Source organism: Tiliqua scincoides, chromosome 2, assembly GCF_035046505.1.
Source record: "Tiliqua scincoides isolate rTilSci1 chromosome 2, rTilSci1.hap2, whole genome shotgun sequence".
Lineage (NCBI taxonomy): Eukaryota > Metazoa > Chordata > Lepidosauria > Squamata > Scincidae > Tiliqua > Tiliqua scincoides.
The window spans coordinates 25,924,492-25,941,423 of record NC_089822.1 but is presented as its reverse complement, the minus strand read 5'-3'; the positions used below and the strand labels follow the sequence as shown (position 1 = coordinate 25,941,423).

The 16,932-nt window shown below is 45.8% G+C and overlaps 1 protein-coding gene across 2 annotated transcripts in view; it reads right to left on the bottom strand.

Moving 5' to 3' along the window:
• Nucleotides 1-15,381: 15,381 nt before the first annotated feature.
• Nucleotides 15,382-16,932, bottom strand: part of IPO11 (importin 11) — an 85,211-nt gene continuing 83,660 nt past the window's right edge. For both annotated transcript variants that reach the window (XM_066614860.1, XM_066614862.1), the window contains one exon: nucleotides 15,382-16,820. In XM_066614860.1, the coding sequence (XP_066470957.1) occupies nucleotides 16,656-16,820 (165 nt within the window). In that variant the 3' untranslated portion in view covers nucleotides 15,382-16,655. The remainder of the gene's footprint in view (nucleotides 16,821-16,932) is intronic.

Genomic DNA, 16,932 nt, shown 5'->3' with positions numbered 1-16,932 from the left:
GCCTCTGAGAGGAAATTTATCAGGGGGTACAAAGTTTCTTTTGGGCCCTTTCCCAAAGAGGGAGGGGGGAAACAGGCTGGGGGGTGGCAGTGGGGGGTGGGCAGCAGCTGTGTCCCTGAGCTCCTCTATACTCCTTCGTGGCAAGCAGATGCACAAGCCAAGAGCTCCTGGCGCAGGCCAGCTTCCTCCCAGATGAGACACCGTTAAGGAATAGGGGCAGGATGTCTCGTCTAGAGCAGGGGTGTCCAAACTTTTTGGCAGGAGGGCCACATCATCTCTCTGACACTGTGTCAGGGGCTGGGGGGAAAAAGAATTACATTTAAAATTTGAATAAATTTACATAAATGAATATATTAGAGATGGAACTTATATGAATGAATGGAGGTCTTGCAATAGTTCAAGGCCTATAAAAGGCCTTGCACAAAGCAAGTCTGGTCTTTCCATCACTGCCACTGCTGCATCACAGACGTGAAACAGCAAGCTGTGGAGCTTAACCAGTTGCCCTACGCTGAGAGCAGTTGCCTTGGGCCAGCAAGGGCTCCAGAAAGTCTCTGGAGGGCCAGAGGCTCACTGGAGACTGGGGGCTCCCTGCGGGCCAGATTGGGAGGCCCCAAGGGCCGCATGTGGCCCCCCTGGCCGGGGTTTGGGCACCCCTGGTCTAGAGGGTAGAGCCTCCATTTGCCTGAAGATAATATCCGAAGGTCGCCAGTTCGAGGCCACCCGCACCGTGAACGGCGAGACCTTGAAGCAGCTGACAAGCCCAGCCAAGTTATGCCGAGTTATTCCACCTGCTCTTTGGCAGCTGTCAGCCTGTGTGGGAGGAAAATGGAGGCCAGAATGTGATACCAGATCATGAAAGATCCATCTGAAATGTTGTGGTTCTTGAAAGACAGAACCTTCTTCAATTGTAAAAATCCCTATTGGGATTTAGTATTGCCTGCCTATGTAAACCACCTTGAATTAAAGTCTGAGGAGAAATCTGACGACCAAGAAAGGCGGTATATAAATACCTGTATTATTATTATTATTATTATTATTATTATTATACACACATTCCTGGACCTGGTGCATATGGCTTCTGGCAGTAGTTGCTATCATGTGCCATGTGCATCCCATGTGGGCAGTGAGTCTGGGTGAGACTGGAAAATGTCAGATCCCAGGAACTTTCTGGGGCCCCTCCTTTGGCTCCTGGGCCCCCTTTCTGACCCTGGGCCCAGATACAAATTACCCCCTTTACCCCCCTCTCCTAGGCCCTGGCCCCGTTGACAGCAGGGCAGACCATGGGCAGCTCAGTGGGAAGGGGACAGCAGGGATGAGGTGCAGACTGGAGGTGGATCTCAGCAGCAAAAGCAGATGCCAGATCCAATCTCTGATTTTTCAGCCTGCTCTGCCTCCTTCCTAGGACAAAATCGCTGGCATGGGTTCAGGGAGACCTGTAGGTGATTAGGTGGCCTACTGGGAGGTAAGTAAAAAAGATCTTTATGTCTTGCAGGCCATCTGATCATTTCCCACCCACCCCCCACCATAGTATGAAATGTACACTCCATAACTGCGACTGCATGATGGAAGATAAGGTTGGCCTGTCAGATTCCTACAATTCCACAGCAGATTTCACATTACCATTTCATTTTCTTCACTCTGATAGCGATTGCAGCCATGCAGATTTCTAGACTCTTTTCCTCTTCTTCAGGCAAGACAGATATAACTTACTGTAGATGGGGCAAGTTCCATCAAAGTACGTAATTTCTGTAAACAATTTAACTAGCAAAGTATAATTAAACAGCTGACCTAGAATGAAATGCAAGATATTGTTCTAGAGGTGCCAACAATCAATTACACTGATTAAGAGGGAGACCTTGAAATATGCTATTCTCTCCAAGTAGTACTGCAAAGTGGCTGGAGAGTTAAATCTGGCATGTGAAGATGAACAGGTGCACCAGCCACATTACTCATTTATATTATAGAAGCTTCCAAAAATCCATAGGCTGCCAGTGCAGCTCTCATTGGGTGTTATCAGTTCAGACAACCACAGGTAAGGGATTCTATGTATGAATGATCCTGCATCTTTTTTAACTCTTCATGCGCATAAAGAAATTGCATGTCAGAGAGAATGTTTTTATTATTTATTACATTTTTATCCCATCCTTTCTCTGAGGAGGTGAAGGCAATGTATATGCTTCTGCTCCTCTTCATTTTGTCTTCACAACAACCTCATGAAGTAGGCTAGGCTGAGAGAATGACTGGCCCACGGCTACCCTGTGGGTTTCATGGCTGAATGAGGATTGTCCCTGTTTCTAGTGTTACGGAAGGGGACACGAAGCACTATCTCACTGATTTCTAAGCATGCTTGTTTTCTAGGTTGTGATGATTGAACTACCTTCTTTTCCCCATATGTTTCCCACAGAGAAAGACTCAGTGTGAGATTCAACAGGAAAGATGCATCCCTGAGTCACTTTGAACTCAATGGCATTGAGCAGAAAGACCTCATGAACAAGCAGACGGGTGGTTTTGTGTATGCTGTGTTTTCTTTGTCTGGGTTCCCCTAAGAACAACAGGTCCACCCACTGGGACTGACAACCAAACAATTGGGCTTCCAAGCCCACCTGACCAAGTCAGAGGGCAGGCAGGGATGCCCAGGTTTCTGTAAGCCATCCAGTCACATGAACCAATGACAACACAGAACCTAAGCCCAAGGATGCTTCTGACTATTCCAGCTTGGCTGTCTCAGAGAAATCATTTGTGTGTGGTCAAGTTGTCACTCACTTAGGCATGAGGGAGCACATATGCACACCTCTTCCTCTTTCCCACCCCCAGAGTTGGAGGAGACCATCTCTTCCATTGGCTCTGATGTACATCTCTTTCAAAACACTCAGTATGCCATCTCCTAAAAATTATCTTCTATTGGGGAGACATCAACCAACAATTTAATCAACCAACCAGCCTGAATAACTACCCCTTCCCTTACAGTTTTTTGGCAAAGGTTCAAAACATTTTCATTTTCTCAAGTGATGGGGTGGGAATTTTAGTGGTTGGCCTCCAGTTGGTGCCAGTATCTGGTGTATGTTTGCTGTGTCTGTGCCTGTCCACCAGTATTGTTTTTCCTCCTAGTTTTGTCTTTTGTCTGCCTGAATTGCTGGCCTCAACCATTTTGATTTATTGTATGTTTTTATTATACGATCTTACTGTTTTATGTTTATCTTCATGAAAAACTTAAACCGAATTGGGCATTTGCCTCAGCAAAGGGAAAGGCAGGGCAGAATATTTTTTATAATAAATAAATGAATAATACATTCACGACTTCGGGTTATTCAGCAGCAATGTCCCTAACAAAAGGAATGGTCTACCAGCAGCCATAATGTCCTGTTCTGAGTTGCCAAAGCCTTTCAGTACATCTACAAAGTCTCATTTGAAGTCTGGGCATGAGCTTGCATTTGAAGTAAAAACACTATCTCAAAATGTTTGCTGAACAGCAACCCCTGAGGGTAGTAATAATCTGATAGAAGGCTTTACTTTCACAAATTAATAAGCAACTGTATAATAAGATCTGTTTATACCTCCACCAGCCATGGTTCAAGCTGGGGAATTGGACAATTAAATGCCATTCTGCCAATGAAATAGACTCCAGTGAAACAATCTTCCAGGTAATGGAGGTTATATTTTTAACTGAACTGGTAGATGTGGGCGGCTGTCAAAATATGAATAATGATTATTTCCTTCCAGCCCTGCTCCAGTACATTTTCACTGCAGCAATTCCTACTAAAAGACAATGTCACCTGTGGACTCGTCGTTCTCTTTCAAAGTCTATTTTGGTAAATAAGTAGAGAATGTATAATTCTTTGCTTTTTTTACTCTGATGTTGATCTGTTTAAGGACTGATTCCTACTTTATTAAATAGCCCAGCTGCCTGTCACATATACCTTGGTATTTGCTGACCTGAAGACAGTTATTTGCAGTGGCGTCACTAGGATTCGCGTCACCCGGTGTGGGAGGCCTGTGAGCCCAATCCTATGCATGTCTACTCTGAAGTAAGTCCCATAGTGGTCAATGGGGCTTACTCTCAGGAAAGTGTAGGTAGGATTGTAGCCTGTGAGCCCAATCCTATGCATGTCTACTCTGAAGTAAGTCCCATAGTGGTCAATGGAACTTACTCTGTAGCCTGCCTGCAATAACAACCCCCCTAAAGAATCAGTGAGATTTCCAGCCCTCCCAGTGCCCAGTTTAAGTTCCCAGTAAAAGTTCCCAGTGAAAGTTCTTCTATTTCAGCCACATCAGAATAAAGACCTACCTGGCTTTGCAAGTGCAAAATAGAATTTTTTTTCCCTAACCATTCAAGCCTCTTTTTTGTTCTTTTTTGGGGGGGAGGGCTGCCTTCTGGAGCAGCTTCATTGGATCAGGATCCTTCTGGTGTCCTCACATTCCACTTTGCCTGGCCTGACCACCAGCCAAGGCAAGTCTGCCTACTCGCAAGTAAACACGACTGTGAGGCTGTGAGACTGTGAGGTTTTTTGGCCATAACTTTTGAAAGAAAGGAGCAATTTCAATTCTGTTTTATGCACTGCACTCCACTGGCCATTTCGCATCCAACGGTATATGGCATGACACAGTAGCTCCTAACCCTGCAAAGTTAGCGCATCCTCCCCCAGGCGCATCACCCCCCCAGCGCGTCACCTGGTGTGGCCTGCATCCCCCGCACCTCCCTAGCGACGCCAGTGGTTATTTGTCAAGCAAAAATATATAGCAGCCTGCATCCCCTCACTATGTCATTTTCCTGATCTTTCAACTATAGGGGTAACTTTACATCTACATTTTGGGGTGTGGTTTATTTAAGAGTATTATTTGAACTGACTAGAAAAGCACTTTAGGCACCTGTTTCAAAGCATAATGGCACACAATAAAAGCCTCAATTTACTATATTTAAGGGAATTAAACATACCTATGAAACATACCTATATTGGAGACTCATGATTATCTGGTGTGTCACCATGGTTACAATAGCCTTGATCAAAACTTTCCTGGATCCCTGCTGGTTTAACTCACACTTAGTCATTAGTCCAGTTCGCTCCTGTGACTCAAGAGCAAGAAATGTGAGTATCTGTTAATTCCAAAGCAGTTTATCAGAGCTGGGGAGGGGGGCTGGTCTACCCAAAATTAGATAAAAGAGAGCTGATCAGCTACACCGAGTTTACACCGTAAGATGAGAGATGCCAGCCAAGCCATGATGAAAGTTGAGATGCTGCTCATCAAGGACAGGGTTCATTCCTAAGAAGCTCTTTCTCTCTGGTGCTGGTTGAACATTGATTTTTATTTATTTGTTTGTTTGTTTGTTTGTTTGTTTGTTTGTTTGTTTGTTTGTTTGTTTGTTTGTTTGTTTGTTTGTTTGTCATGGAAACTCCTGCTTAGAATCTGCTTTTACTTTAGTTGAACCTTGATGCTTATGGTGTTTATCCTTTCTACCAGGTGTCCCTTTCTCCTGCCTATGTACAAGGATCTCTGGGAAAGGTAGTTCCTGAGAGAAGCACAAATCTGTGTCTCTCAGCCTACAAGTTCTACTTTAACTCCTGTACAAGCGCACTCTCCTTCTTCTAGAGAAGGGCATGGACCAGGAATGTTACCTGTTCTGCTCAAGCACTGCTTTTCATAGACTCCAGATCTGGACAACAAGTACACAGAGAGAGCAAAAAAGGTTTCCGTTGATATTCTCAAGCATGATCTACAATTTAGCCTCTGTTTATCTCTGTTGGGAATGGGGCTGTAGCCTAATCTGGATTGTGCCCCCCCATGCCTTCAGGCCTTGGCAAGGTGTCTGCTTTCCCCCTTCCCCTTGGGTCCTGATTGAATCAATTCCAAGTATTTCTCAAATACTATTTGAGTAACATATGAAAGAATTCACCAGTTTATCCCCACTTCAAAGCCTTCATCACACTCTCTCAAACCCTTGTGCCGTTTGGTCATTTCTGGCAGTTCACGTGGTTCCCCTGCTTAATTGCCTATTAAGTCCAAGCTTTCCAATCTACCTTGAAAAATATATTTAATGATGGTGCGCCCTTTTCTTAATCGTATACAGTGAAGTAATTACAAATATAATTAATCGGATTGAAACACATGCAGACCATTGCTTTATCAGCAGAGATAACTGAGGAACGTCGGCAGTGAAGAAGCGGCAGGCTTTGACCGTCTGCAGACCTTGTTCTAGGAATGCCTGATTGATTCTGAGCTGAGGAGTCAAATAACCCAAATAACTCAAACCAGGGCTTGATAGTTTCAGGGAACACTATGACTTTCCAAGGTCCATTTCATCATTTAGGCTGCAATCCTAACCACACTTTCCTGAGAGTAAGCCCCATTGAACAAAATTGGACTTACTTCTGAGTAGACCTAGATAGGATTGTGCCATAAGCGTACCAATTATGGGGAGGGGTAGGATGGTCCTCTTACCTTGTTTTCTGGTCCATTTAGACCTCTGCAAACCCCCCCCCCCCACACACACACACACATCTGCAGGATGTTGCAGCAGCAATTTTGGCATCAATGCACTGCAGGGAGAAGGAGTAGGATTGGGCTGTAAATCCCCACTGGCAATGCCATTGCACCAGTGGAGCTTGTGCTGCATCCACTGGGGAACTCTCCTTGGGGTAAACCTCCACTACCCCAATGGTCTCTTCAGATCTGTGTCAGCTATTTTGCTGCTGCTGAATCAAGGAGAGGAAAGGGGAAAGGGAAGGAGAATAGGATATTGGTGCAAGCGAGTGTCACCAGTAACTGCACCTTTCACTTCCATTCTGCTTCCCATCCACTCCCTTCCCACCCAGACATTCCTCATTCCTCCCCCTTCTGCCCCATTCCTCTCAGGATCTGCCCCCTGCTTTGCCTTACCTGTGCTTCTGCTGGTAGCTAGCTGTGGCAGTAGGCCTCTGACCCCACCAGTGCAAACAGCAGTGGCTGCAGGGTGGCTGCCATAAGGCCATTTATGAGAGCAGAACCTCTGTTTTTAGATCAAAATTTGACTGGCTTCAGGACCATCAAAGCATTCACCATTGTAAAGCTGTCTGCTAGGCAGCTTTCATATATCTCAGCACTAACACTCTGAAAGGTAGAGGCTCTTGCTCAAACGTAAGGCAGCAGTGCTCAGCGGTGGGGAGATGGTTCTCTCAACCTCTGGCCTCTCAGGGGAGAGAAGAGTACGTCTCTTTAAAATGCAGATGCTCAGCAAAGGATGAAGGTCTACCTTGCTTAATACAAAAAAATAAAACTATTCTTTTGGCAATTCATTGTTTCAAGGCACCACAAACCTTTAATTAATTCACACTTCACAGCACCCCATGTTAGTGGGGAGAGAGGATGGAGAGGAAACACAGACACATTCACAGACTTTCTTTAGACAAACAAGGAACAATAGCCTTATTACTTATCCATTTCTGCTGAGATGAGACCCAAGCAGTATAATTACGGACTAAAGAAGAAAGGAAAACAGAAAAAGAGGAGAGTGTAAAACTCCCAGCTCGGCAATAAGAATGTCAAAGTAAATTGCACTCTTCTGCTGCCAAATTATCTTTTTCATGGACTTTTCTATAGAGGGCAAAAGTGCTTTCATCTAAATGAGCCAGGGAGACCGAGGTCAGGCATGTCTTAGGAGGGTAACACAATTTTGAAAAGATAAAGCAGGAGAGAGCAGGACAAAGCACTCTTCCTGGGGGCTGAAATGGACACTTGAAGATTCCCTACAATTTTGGTGTGGGATCCTAGTGCAAAATCTGAATGTTCCAGCACATCATTTATATCACTTTGAACCATAGATCAAAGACATTCCCCAAATTGATCCTTTGGCAATTCTGTCTTTGGGCAGAAGAAGACAAATGATAATTTGCAAGTTGTTCCATTTTAATCTCAGTCTCCAAGCTTGCAACTTCCAGCAGGTAAGACTCTCAGGACAATCCTAGGCATGACTACTTGGAAGTAAGCCCCAGTGTGTATACATTGTAAGTGCACATTGCATTGTGTGCAATGGAGTTTACTCCCACTAACAAAAGGAGATAACCCCCCATCCTAAAAAAACAAGAGCAACTCACTAACCCCTCTCCCCAAAAGGCCAGAGGCTAGGGAAATAAACAAAGAGGAACCCTGCTTTGTCCTGGTCCCAGCTGTCACCCGGTCCTCTGACTCGGAACACCCCACCTGCCTGCCTTACCCCACTTCCCCTCTCACAAGGAATGACAATAGGCCAGAATGGGGGCACCTCACTCTCACATCCTCTCCAAAGGGAAAATTCCCCTTTGACACAAAAGGTGTTGACGACCCTGCAGGTTGACCTGGGAAAAGACTCCCCCACTGCAGGAAGATGACAACACAGGGTGCAGGGTTTCCTTGCTGGGCCAGCTGACAAAAATTAGTGCTGCCACTGCTTCTTGCTGCATATGCTCTTGTTCCCTCTTCTCTCCCACTCCTTGGTCATTCCCTGCCAGCATGTAGAGAGCTAAAGGTAGAGTCTGCTCCAAGGTCACTATTGGACAGAGTCAGGCACTGCTTTCTGGTTGAGGCCCCCTAGGCCAAGAATCAAGGATCAAGAGCTCTTTGCCTCTTGTCCTACAGCTCCTGCTGAAGACCTGTGCCTCTGGTCAAACCAACAGCTTTGTACCTGAAGAAGAAGGCAGGGGAAGAAATCGGACCGTCTCTTTCAGGTGCAGACTCAGCCCCCGGAATTCCAACTTCTTGGTCAAGGAAGTGATCCAGTTGTGGAAAGGAGGGCACTGTTTACTCCTCACTGGAATAATAACTGACTCCATTGAACCCAAAGCATATCTGGGTCTTCTGTGAACGTTTTGTCCTGGAGCAAGATTTATGTTGAATTTAGAATAAGGTCAATTTACAAAATAAAATAAATTACAAAATCTCTCAAGTCCTTTCGGCAGGGTCTTCAGACCCTTATATTCAGGGGAGCCTTTTTACGCTGACAGCCTTTTTATGCATTTGCCTCCGTTTTGCTCCCACCGCCCAGAATGACTGCGAAGGGGAGGGGGAGGGACTGTTTGCATGCTGCAGTGAAGCTCCCTGCAAAACTTAGTGCTTTGCACCCCCGCTAGCTACGACACTGGAAGGCAAGCAGGTACATGGGGGAGAGGGGGAAATGTCTGAATCAATAAATGAATGGATAGTGCAAACAGTGGGAAAGCAGGACCATTCAAATGGTAGGAAATGAAGATGTGGTTGGAATTCAGCATTCAGGGGAAGCCTAAAGGACCAACTTGGGACAATAAATGCCTGCCAGTAGCGTAGCTACGGGGGGGATGCGGCAAGTATTGCAGGCACTGCAACATGCTGTGTAAGTGGCCCCTCCCACTTCCCGTCAGAGCCATTCTGGGGAGTGACAGCAATGTGATGTGCATGGCCATTGCTGCCCAGAATGGCTCCAATGGAGAGTGGGAGGGCCTGCTTACATAGCGTTGCTGCGCCCACAATACCTACCACTCCACCATCGTGCCCATGGCTATGCTACTGGTGCCTGCTCACTTGATGATCTGATAACAACCCTCCACAGCCCTGGTCTGAAACCTGGTCTGTGGGCATTTTATAAGCATACGAAACATCTAAAAGGACAGGAGGGTGAATACAGGACTGTAAATCTCCCAGCAGCAAGACCTCATTGCTCAGCAGGCTGTTGGTAGTGGCTAAAGACAAAGAGAATGTGGGGCACAAGCATTTCTGGAATTGTGAGCGAACACAATTGATCTGCAACTGCTCTGCTCTCTGCAGAATCTTCTTCCTTCATCTAGCAAGATAATAAACCTTTCATTCCATGCTGCTGGCCACTTTCCAGTAATCCAAACCCAGCTGTCCTGCTATTTTGCTGTTTTCTGTGTAGCCTTAGGTTCACATTGCAAATTATTTTGGCTCATCCAGCAGCTTCACAAAACAATCTCCCAGTTTTTCTTTTGCAGTATTAAAAAAACAAAAAACCCTCTTGCAGCATTTGTATGCAGTACAGTTAAAGAATAACTTCCTTCTGTTTGTAACATTTCTTTTTACAAACAAATCTATCTTTGTCTAATTAGTGAGCAATCTTCCTGATAGCTATCTAGTCTAACAAATGTATCTGAGAGTGTCCCCGTAGATACACTTTTGTACATTGTGTTCTGTATAGTAGCTATGCTTAGAGATTGCACCAAAGGTTGGTCTGACTGGCTTAGGGGCCCAATCCTGAGCCCTGTGCGCCAGTGGTAAGCCAGAGTGCACTGTTGCAAATGTTTGCAAGCCCTTACTACGGACCCAGCACTGGAGCTGTGTTCCAACTGCTGGTGGTCGCCAGATCGCCAGGTGGCAGGGAGGTGAGTGGGGACGTGGGAAGGGAAGGTGGGGGGGGGGGAGACGTTCCAGGTTGGGGGGAGGTGGGGAGGGCGGGGAGGAGGTGTGTTGTGAAGTGAGTGGGGTGGGAGGAGGGTGGGACCAGCAGAGCTCAGCTTCACTGGAATCCGAGCCCCGTGTTGGGCTTCATGGCCCAACATGGGACTCTTCAATTCTGCAGGAGCTCAAGAGTTACCAGAGAATCACATAGCCCCATTGCGGGGTTACTTCCCTTACATGGGGGAAAGGAAAGAAAGCTCCCAAGGAGAAGGCGGCACTTGCCTGGGGCACACAGGATGCCATGGCAGTTTTTTTGTGCTGTGGCAGCCCTGCAACCCGGGCAGCTCAGGTTTGGGCTGCCCACCTCTGTAAGGGCCCAACTGGCTGGTCTCTGGAGTCCCACACCCACCTGGTGCACAAACAGCATGAGGGAGGAGTGGTTGTCTTCACATTGCCACAGGTGCCCATTGCATGCGTGGCGGATACAGCTGCCGCTTGGTAAGCTTCCCCATAGCTTACTGGGCAAGGGGAAAAGGAGAAGCAGCAGCCATAGTAGTCCTTCCTCCTCTTGCTGGGTCCATTTTCAGATGTCTGAATGCCCTGACACTGCATCAGGGCACTGAGAGCCAGGATGGTGTAGCGGTTTGGGAGTCCAGGTTCAAATCCCCGCTCCGCCCTTCCCTCATTACACCATGTTATGCCCACCCACCACCCCATTACGCCCATACCACTGACTTCCTGAAGCTGGCAGGCCTTCTTTGCCCGGCTGCATGTGCAGGGCCTCTGCAGCACCTCCAACAGCAGTCCAGAAGCAATGGATTCTACTGCTGGAACAGTAGTTCCAGCAGCAGATTGCAAGGACAGAATTGGACAGTTAGTGCGGCAAGAACTTGCATCCACCCAGGAAAATCTTGATAACACACAATTCTCATTAAAAGGGTAAACATCAACTTAAAGTTCTCATAGAACAGATTTGTCCATAATTGAAGAACATATGAACCAAAATTAGGGGCTGTGTAACATCTTCCACAATATGTGGCAATAAATGAAGAAAGATACCAGAATACAATATTCAAGTCAGACAGCCCCCCTATATGCTCCACTAAATCTAATTATATATAAAACTTTAATGGTGCCTGTGAATAGTAATAAAAGCACAGCCTTGAATAATATTAATACACCATGCAAACAATTCCTCTGCTGTTTTGTTTCTCCTGCTATTTTTAACGGGCTTCTAACAATGGAAATTAAACTCGATTACATTTCCCCAGAGGACTTTATTGATCATAATGAGTGACCAAATGTTTACAAGAATAAAATGTCAATGGCTGTGAGCACGTCAGGGAGCCTCCCCAATGCGCTAAAGATTCATCGCACCGGCACGAACCTCACTTCTGTGGGCTGTTCCAAAAAGAACTGGGGTTCCCACTGAATTGGATGGTTCTGTCCTGTACCATCTGGGCTGAAATGGCAGTTTGTAGAGTGCTGGGTAAGGCTTGAAGACGGCTCAGCTGGAGACATTGGGACTCGTCAACCTGTTTCAGGAAACAGGCATTGGGCGCTGGGAAGCTGAATTGAGACCGCAAGTTTCTGCAGAACCTATGAGAACTATCAGACAAGACAGATGGTACTTTGATGCAGGTCTAAGGGCTTATCTATAGATCAGGGGTCTCCAAACTCCAGCCCACGAGCCGGATCTGGTGTGCCAGTATCATCAGCTCAGCCACGGCATGGTGATACCATTCTACCCCGCACCCTCCATTTTCTGTGCCTCACCTTTGCAGAGCCTTGCGCGGGGCAGACACATCTCCCGGGAAAATCAGTGCATAGAGCCTTTTGGCGGCATGAGCCTATGCAAAGATATGGCATGAAGAAAGGAGGCTTCAGGGTGGAATCGTAAGGCTTCGCCACCGCCATGCTGGATCTGAGCTTATTATGCTGGCACACCGCAGGCCATGATTTGGAGACCACTGCTGTAGTTTATGAGGGGAAAATGGCAATCCGTATTCAGAACATTAACGTGGGGGAACAGGGTTATGTTTGTAAGTAAGAACTGGTGGGTGGAAGGAGGGTGCCTTCTTCTGTCCATTTCCCCTTGCAAATGCCTTCCCCATCATTAGGCTCTCTTCTGAGTTTCATAGTTAAAAAAAAAACAGTCAGTCGGGGGGGATGCATTTTGCAAGGGAAAATCAGGGCCAAATCCTATCCAATTTTCCAGTGCCTGTGTAGCTGTGCCAATGGGGCATGCACTGCATCCTGTGGTGGGGAGGCAGTCACAGAGACCTCCTCAAGGTAAGGAAACATTTGTTCCCTTACCCTGGTGTTGCATTGCAGCTGCTCCAGTGCTGAAAAGTTGGATAGGATTGGGCCCCAAGTGAGCACTTGAGGGTTACCTACTACTGTGTAAGTGCCTCCAGTAGTTGTATTCCACTCTGTCGCAGAACACTGTGGAGTTGGAGGTGTGCGAAGGTAAAGTCTGATTTGGTCCAAAGTTCATCAGAGTAGCTAAATAGCAAAGCAGACCTCCTGCATGCCCAAGCCCTGCTCCTTAGCAGATGACTTTCAGGAAACAGAACAGGCCTCTGGCTTGGGTCATTCTAGGGTGTGGTATGGTGGGATGGAGTGAGGGGGGGTCAGTGGATTGGTGGTGCTATGGATCCTTTGTGCCTCTGGCCTGGGGGGGGGGGAGGTCATACTATCTTGTCTAAAGTTGCTAGCTTGCACAAAAATTACCATGTCTTTTTGCTTTTTTCTTCCTCAGGTGGATGGGTGGAAATGGTTAATCTAAGACCATTTTTGGACCCCCGCTGAGCCCCACCTCTTTAGGCCAGTGTTCCTCAACCTTCATCCCCTTACATACCACTTTGCATGGTCCACCTATGGTACCACCGGATGTAACTGGCGATGGCAGGTTGGCAGACCAGATGTGACATGACAGACACTGGTAAGAGGCTCAGGGCAGGAGGGAGGGCTTTTTCAAGCATGCGAAAGTGACACGCTGGAGGATTCACAGAGGACAGCTTGATCAATAGCTAGTAATCATGCAGGGGAGAGGTTTGCCTTTTGGTACTCCTTATGGATTTCCCAGATGCAGCTGGTAGGAACCAGAAGTGCATCTGGTTCAAAGTGCAGCTGGTTCAAAGTGAAAGTAGAGTGATCACACTCCACTTTCGCAAAACCAGAAGTGGAGCGCGATCGCTCTACTTTCACTTCAAACCAGCTAGGAAGCCCTGCAGGCGCTCGCTCAGGGCTCCCCGCACCCCCAGGACAATGCTGCAGGGACTGGGGAGTACATCCCAGTCCCTGCAGTCCCTTCCCCCCTGCCCCGCCCCTTAAGGGGGCAGAGGCCAGGGCCCTCGCGACACCCCAGTCTGAATACCGCTGTCCTAAGTGCTGTATTTAATTTTAAAATGCACAAAGGAAGCACTTCAAAGAACTCTGTTGGGTTCGCCAGACCTGAAATGTGATGAAGAATGTAAACCAGTTAGCAAAAGGAAAGCTTGAAAAGTATGATAGTTTCCTCAGAGTCAGATTTTCCCCTTTTAATCTGAAAGTTTGTTAACAAAAATAGAGTTGATGGATGTAGTTACCCTAAGTGTGGTCTTGGACATGTGAAAACTTATGAAGTTTGGAGAACATATCCAGTCACAGAGGGCTGGATCTGAAGGTTCCTTTCCTTCAAAGAAAGAAGTCCTTGCAATGGAGACAACTCACCTTTTGATACAACCTGGTGTATTTTAAGTTTTCAGAATGTTGCACACCAAGAACTGTTTTCATATAGGATTAGATACTTCACCTGTGAGTGAAAGGTTTAGTAGTCTAAGGGCGCAATCCTACCCTGCGCTGGAATAGGCAAGCCAAGAGGTTTGCGCTGTATCCAGCACAGGATAGGGGCCCAAGCTGGCTCAGCTGAGGCAAGGGGAAATGTTTCCCCTTACCTCCAGGTAAGCCGCCTTCTCCCCATGGGTCTCCTCAGACTTGCGCAACTTGAAGCCGGGAAAAGGGGATGGATTCAGCATAAGTACTGGATCCCAGCCCCGCCTCCTGCTCTCTGCCGCCCACCTCGAGGACTGCCCACTGCCCACCCTCCCCTGGCCCAGGAATGCCTCCCTTCCGCCTCCTCCCCACCCACCCCAAAGGCTTCAGCAAGGAAGCTGCTGCAGAGGCTGGATTCAGCCTGTGTGTGTCAGCATACCTCCGTGTGCCAACGGGCAGGATTGCGCCCAAACTCTGTCAGGTATCAAGTTGTACACTGTGTGGAATTTCTTGAGCGTACTTCATATGTTCATGTACTGGTCAGTGACCGTAATAAAAGATTCTTCTTCTTCATATGTTCAATTTGAATGCATTTAAAAGTATTCAGAAGTGATGTATATTACATATATTTCATCTCAAGTGACGTTCTGAGCCTAACAGCGCAATCCTAACTAAATTTCCGAGCTTTAATGTGGTGGCACCAAAACCGTTTCCACTGTATTCAGTGCAGAGAGACTGCTGGACATCTCCTTGAAGGCAGGGGACATTTGACAGGGAACGGGGATAGGATACAGTGGTAGTCACAGCCACAGTTCCCAACCCCTCCTGGTCTTGATCTGCCCAACCCCATTACACTCCCTCCCCACCTCAATTCCACCCTTCTCTGTCCTTCCACCAGCCTGTTAAGAGCCTACCAGACCTTCGATAGCTGGCGGTAGGCCGGCACAGGCCTTTCTGTGAGTGCCATGATCCTCTATGCTGCCACAAAATGTCTTATGGCATGTTTGCAACAGTGAATACACTTGTCCCAGGGGTGGTGGCTGGCTTATCTTTCTTCTGCAGATATCCCCAAGGTCATGAGAGCTGTGGCTTGAAATGTTGTATTACTGTATATTACTGTATTACATTACTGTATATTACTGAAATGTATATTACTACTTAAAATGTGATGCACTGACATTCCTTAAAGCTGCAACATCATGCGAAAGGAGGCATGCCTCTGAACTGCTGGCAACATGTTCACGCTGTCTGAGGGGAGCATGCAGATGGTCAGAAATGAGATATCTTTGGAAAATTTAATTGAAATTTTGGAAGCATCACAATTTTCGAGTACACTTTGAATCTAGAGTTTACAAGGAGGTTTTTGTTCCCTGTAGCTACATATTGTTGCTTTCTGCACTAGTATTATACTTTGATAGTATGCTGCCAACTTTAAAATTGACTGCTTATTATAGACAACAGGTAAACATAAAAAGTCTTGCCTAAAACAAAAACAGCCTCTCCTTAAAATAGGAGGTATGAAAGATGGGAGTGGGGCGAGGATAGGAAGCATGAATGCTCTTTTGGACAACATTAGAACCCAAATGTTTTCCCTGATCACTTTCCCTGATCTTGAATCATCCTTTCCCCCAGATTAAGGCTGCTGAATAGTTTTTAGAGTCCATCATGACTATACTGTAAGCCAGAAACACAACATTAGTAAGGTTTTGCTCACATTCTTAGTCACCTGAAGAGAATACTTTTCGACAGCAGAAAAAAAATACCCCTTCACCATTTTCTTTCTGGGTGTACAGTACATTCATTTCCAAGCATCCTGGAAGGAGGAAATCAATGATCCATTTGGATTTCACACATAGCACATAAACCAGTGATGTGTTTCTCTGTTTTAAATTGAAATAATTTTATAGAGATAAAACTAGACGAAAATTTACTTAAACCCTTTCCTCCTACAGGGATCAACACAGTGAATTTAAAACATTAGGATGACTTCTTTAATTCTCTTTTCATGTAAAAGACTAGTTTCAACTCCCCATAGAGGAAACCTTTAGGATACTTTCCATTATTTGTAACCCTATATGGATACTATTTAGATTGAAGACAAAATATACCTTAAATCCTCTCCTGTTTTAACTCTTCAACCCCTTCAACGAATTACATTTTATTACAGTTTTAGTAGTAAATGACAGTAAGGCAACCCAAGAGAGCTCACATTCTGCACTTGTTAAGACCACATGATTGTAAGATTAAAGCTATTACCATTCTAACAAACAGTAAATTAAACCGCTGTATTTATAGAAACTTATCTGCAAACCTTTACTCCTTACAGAAATTAGTCTTGTGAAACAAGCATATAGAACTAATGAGGAGAGAGTTTACATTTATTATTTCAATCTTGTCTTAATCAGAAAAAAAAATCCAATTCTGTAGCCTCTATTTCTTAATTTCCAAAAGAAATTATCTTGTTTAAAAAAGTTCATTTTTGCAATCAGATGGAAGGCTGTCATATTTGCCCAGATATTGTTAAAGCGAAGGAAAAGACTTAGAAAAATCTTGTTTCTGCTTATTCAGAATCCTTGTAAAAAATCTTGTAATTGTGCAACTATTTCTGTATCCACAGTTTCCATCAGTGCCTGAAAGGCTTGCTCTCCCATAAGTTCCTGTTGTGCTTTTAGCTTCTCATATACGAACTGTTGCAGTGACACAGAGTGTACTGGATCCTTTAGTGCAAGCTGCAGAATACAGATAAGAACAATATATTATAACAAAAACAGCAGACAAACCAAGTGCAACTATGAGTCATTCATCTATTTTATACATCTTATCCAGAATAAAGAAGCTCTT